We start from the raw sequence: 2,500 nt of genomic DNA on the forward strand, positions 1-2,500 counted from the left end.
GAGAGCTTCAGTACCACTCTCTGCGCGCTGATATAGCTTGGTTGCATACCTACTTACCTGCCAGTTTTATTTGACGCTTGACCGTGTCTGTCTGAAGATGTGCTCACCCTTACTTCACGGCAGATCTGCCGGCTCTCTGTCATGCCCTTCAGCGTACACTCCACAAGCTGTAGCTGTGCTGCCTGCAATTGTTGTGTGAAAGGGCTGTTGCTCAAAAATGTGTGTGTGTGTGTGTGTGTGTGTGTGTGTGTGTGTGTGTGAGAGAGCCTGTGTCTCTGTGTGTGTGTGTGTGTGTGTGTGTGTGAGAGCCTGTGTCTCTGTGTGTGAGAGCCTGTGTCTCTGTGTGTGTGTGTGTGTGTGTGTGTGTGTGTGTGTGTGTGTGTGTGTGTGTGTGTGTGTGTGTGTGTGTGTGTGTACTCTTGAGGCGCTACCCTATCAGCCTTGCTGTGGGTCTGTAGATGCAGAAGGCCATTAGGATGTGAAATGATGAATGGCTCGAGGTGGGAGGTGGAGACATCTGTGAGCCAGGGACCGGAAAGCCATTAGTGAAGAAGCCGAGAGCAGCAGCTCAGTGCACGTTACTGGTGTCAGGGCTGGGGTGGCTGCAGTTTGTGCAGACGAAGCTTTGCCATTGTGTTTGTTATTGTTGTTGTTGTTGTTGTTGTTGTGCATGCCATTGTTTACCGCTGTTTGAGTGGTGTACATTTAGGCTAGTCCATGTGGGAAATATTGATTTGGGATGGTGTGTGTGTGTCTGTGCTTATAAGTATGGAGGTATAGGAAGAATGGCAGCATTGACATTTCATGTTGTCATTTACCTCTGTGAGGGGAATATTTGGAAACGACACTGCTTGAGTAAACAGTTTTCTGCTCTGCGAATGAATGCACCTGGGCAAAGACATCTGACTTAGCAGTTCTCAGTTGAGGACGCCATAAGGGATGCTGTCTGTATAAAGTGCTTTTGAGGATAAAGGCCTCCTCACTTCACATGCCATCCATGTGAATGAAACAGGAGAGGCTGTTTGCCTTTTTGTAAAGGTCATTTTTAAAAGGGCTGTCTTCCTCTAATGCTCTTGGGCAAAGATTTAGCTGTTTTTAAGGGCACATATTATCCAGGGTTTATTTCAAGGCAGAATTCTATATAATGTTATTAATTACCGTATCTTTTGTTGATTTTCTTTCTTTCTTTCTTCATTTCTGTCTTCCTCTCTGTCTTATTGTCTTTCTCCTTTTCCTGCTGTCTTTCTCTCTTTGTCTTTGTTTTGTTTGTTGTTACTGTCTTTACATCTCTCCCTCCCCCTCTCTCTCCCTCGTTCAGGTGGGGTCCCTGAGGATGAGGCGTACATCCCCACCTACCTGGAGGCCTTCCCCCCGCTGCCTGAGAAGGGGGCTCCAGGGGACCGATCAGGGGAGCCTACGGGGGCCTGGAACCGCATCCGACCCATCAAAGCCTCTGTCATCACGCAGGTGCCTAGCTTCACCCTCCCCTGGCTTTTGCACGCTTACGGCTCCATAGTGGATAAGCGTCAGCATAGAAGAAAGGGGTGCTATCCGTATCTGAATTCATGGACATAAAAGGGAGCTTAATCTGGGGAAGGCACATCAATATGTACAACGTGAAATTCATCTCAGCAGATGCTTTTTGAAGTGACAAAGGCCCAGCCGAAACACACCTGTCTGTAAATGCGTCATGCATCTCTAAGGTGTCCAGCTGACCACTTGTCTTCAGATTTCGTTGCTGTCAGACCACCTTGGCAAGTGGTTTAAGTGATCGGATCACAGTGTAACTAGTCTAATAGAAAAGTAATGTTAAAAGATTTTTGTTTAATTTTCAATCGGAATTCAGGCCCAATATCTTACAATATAGTACATCATTTTTTGTACTTGTAACTTGTGAAGGGACATGGAGATTTCATTAAAGGTCGTTGAAAAGTCATGGAAATATTTTGACATGTTGGCATTGAAAATAGGTGGGAACCCTGTTAAATCGGGGTTATTCAGAGGTCCTTAGTGTTTTTCTAAGTGTTCAAAACAACATTAACACGGACATGAAACTATAGTTGGCCCATTTAAAACTGTATAATGAAAGTGTTTAAAAATTAACAATATTAAAAGTTATATAGCTGTGTTATGTAATTCGAGAACTCATAACTCGACTAGATCATAGTGGTCCACAAAGTGAATGCTCCACGTGAAACAATTAAAATGGTGTGTTGGATTAAAGATAGACATTGACACATTCAAATTGGCATTGGGTCAAAATAGCATTGAGCCAACTTTGGAGCCTTTAAAGTGAAGTTGGCCTCACTCTCGGCAAACTCCGCCAAAAGTTATTCTCTGCTCCATATAAACATTGTATTTTAAGATCTCATCTCTTTTGTCCAACTCCTACTCTCCTGTTTTCCTTCTTCCTCTTCCCCTCTCTCTCTCTCTCTCTCTCTCTCTCTCTCTCTCTCTCTCTCTCTCTCTCCATCCCTCCCTCCTTCCCTCTGTCACCCCA

At 44.8% G+C, this 2,500-nt stretch overlaps 1 protein-coding gene across 5 annotated transcripts in view; it reads left to right on the forward strand.

The window, feature by feature from the left end:
• hdlbpb (high density lipoprotein binding protein b) overlaps positions 1–2,500 on the forward strand; it is a 23,156-nt gene that overhangs the window by 5,887 nt on the left and 14,769 nt on the right. For all 5 annotated transcript variants that reach the window (XM_031585288.2, XM_031585287.2, XM_031585289.2 and 2 more), the window contains exon 4: positions 1,319–1,467. In XM_031585288.2, coding sequence (XP_031441148.1) covers positions 1,319–1,467 — 149 coding nt within the window. The remainder of the gene's footprint in view (positions 1–1,318; positions 1,468–2,500) is intronic.

The sequence above is a fragment of the Clupea harengus genome, chromosome 18 (genome assembly GCF_900700415.2).
Source record: "Clupea harengus chromosome 18, Ch_v2.0.2, whole genome shotgun sequence".
Taxonomy (NCBI): Eukaryota; Metazoa; Chordata; class Actinopteri; order Clupeiformes; family Clupeidae; genus Clupea; species Clupea harengus.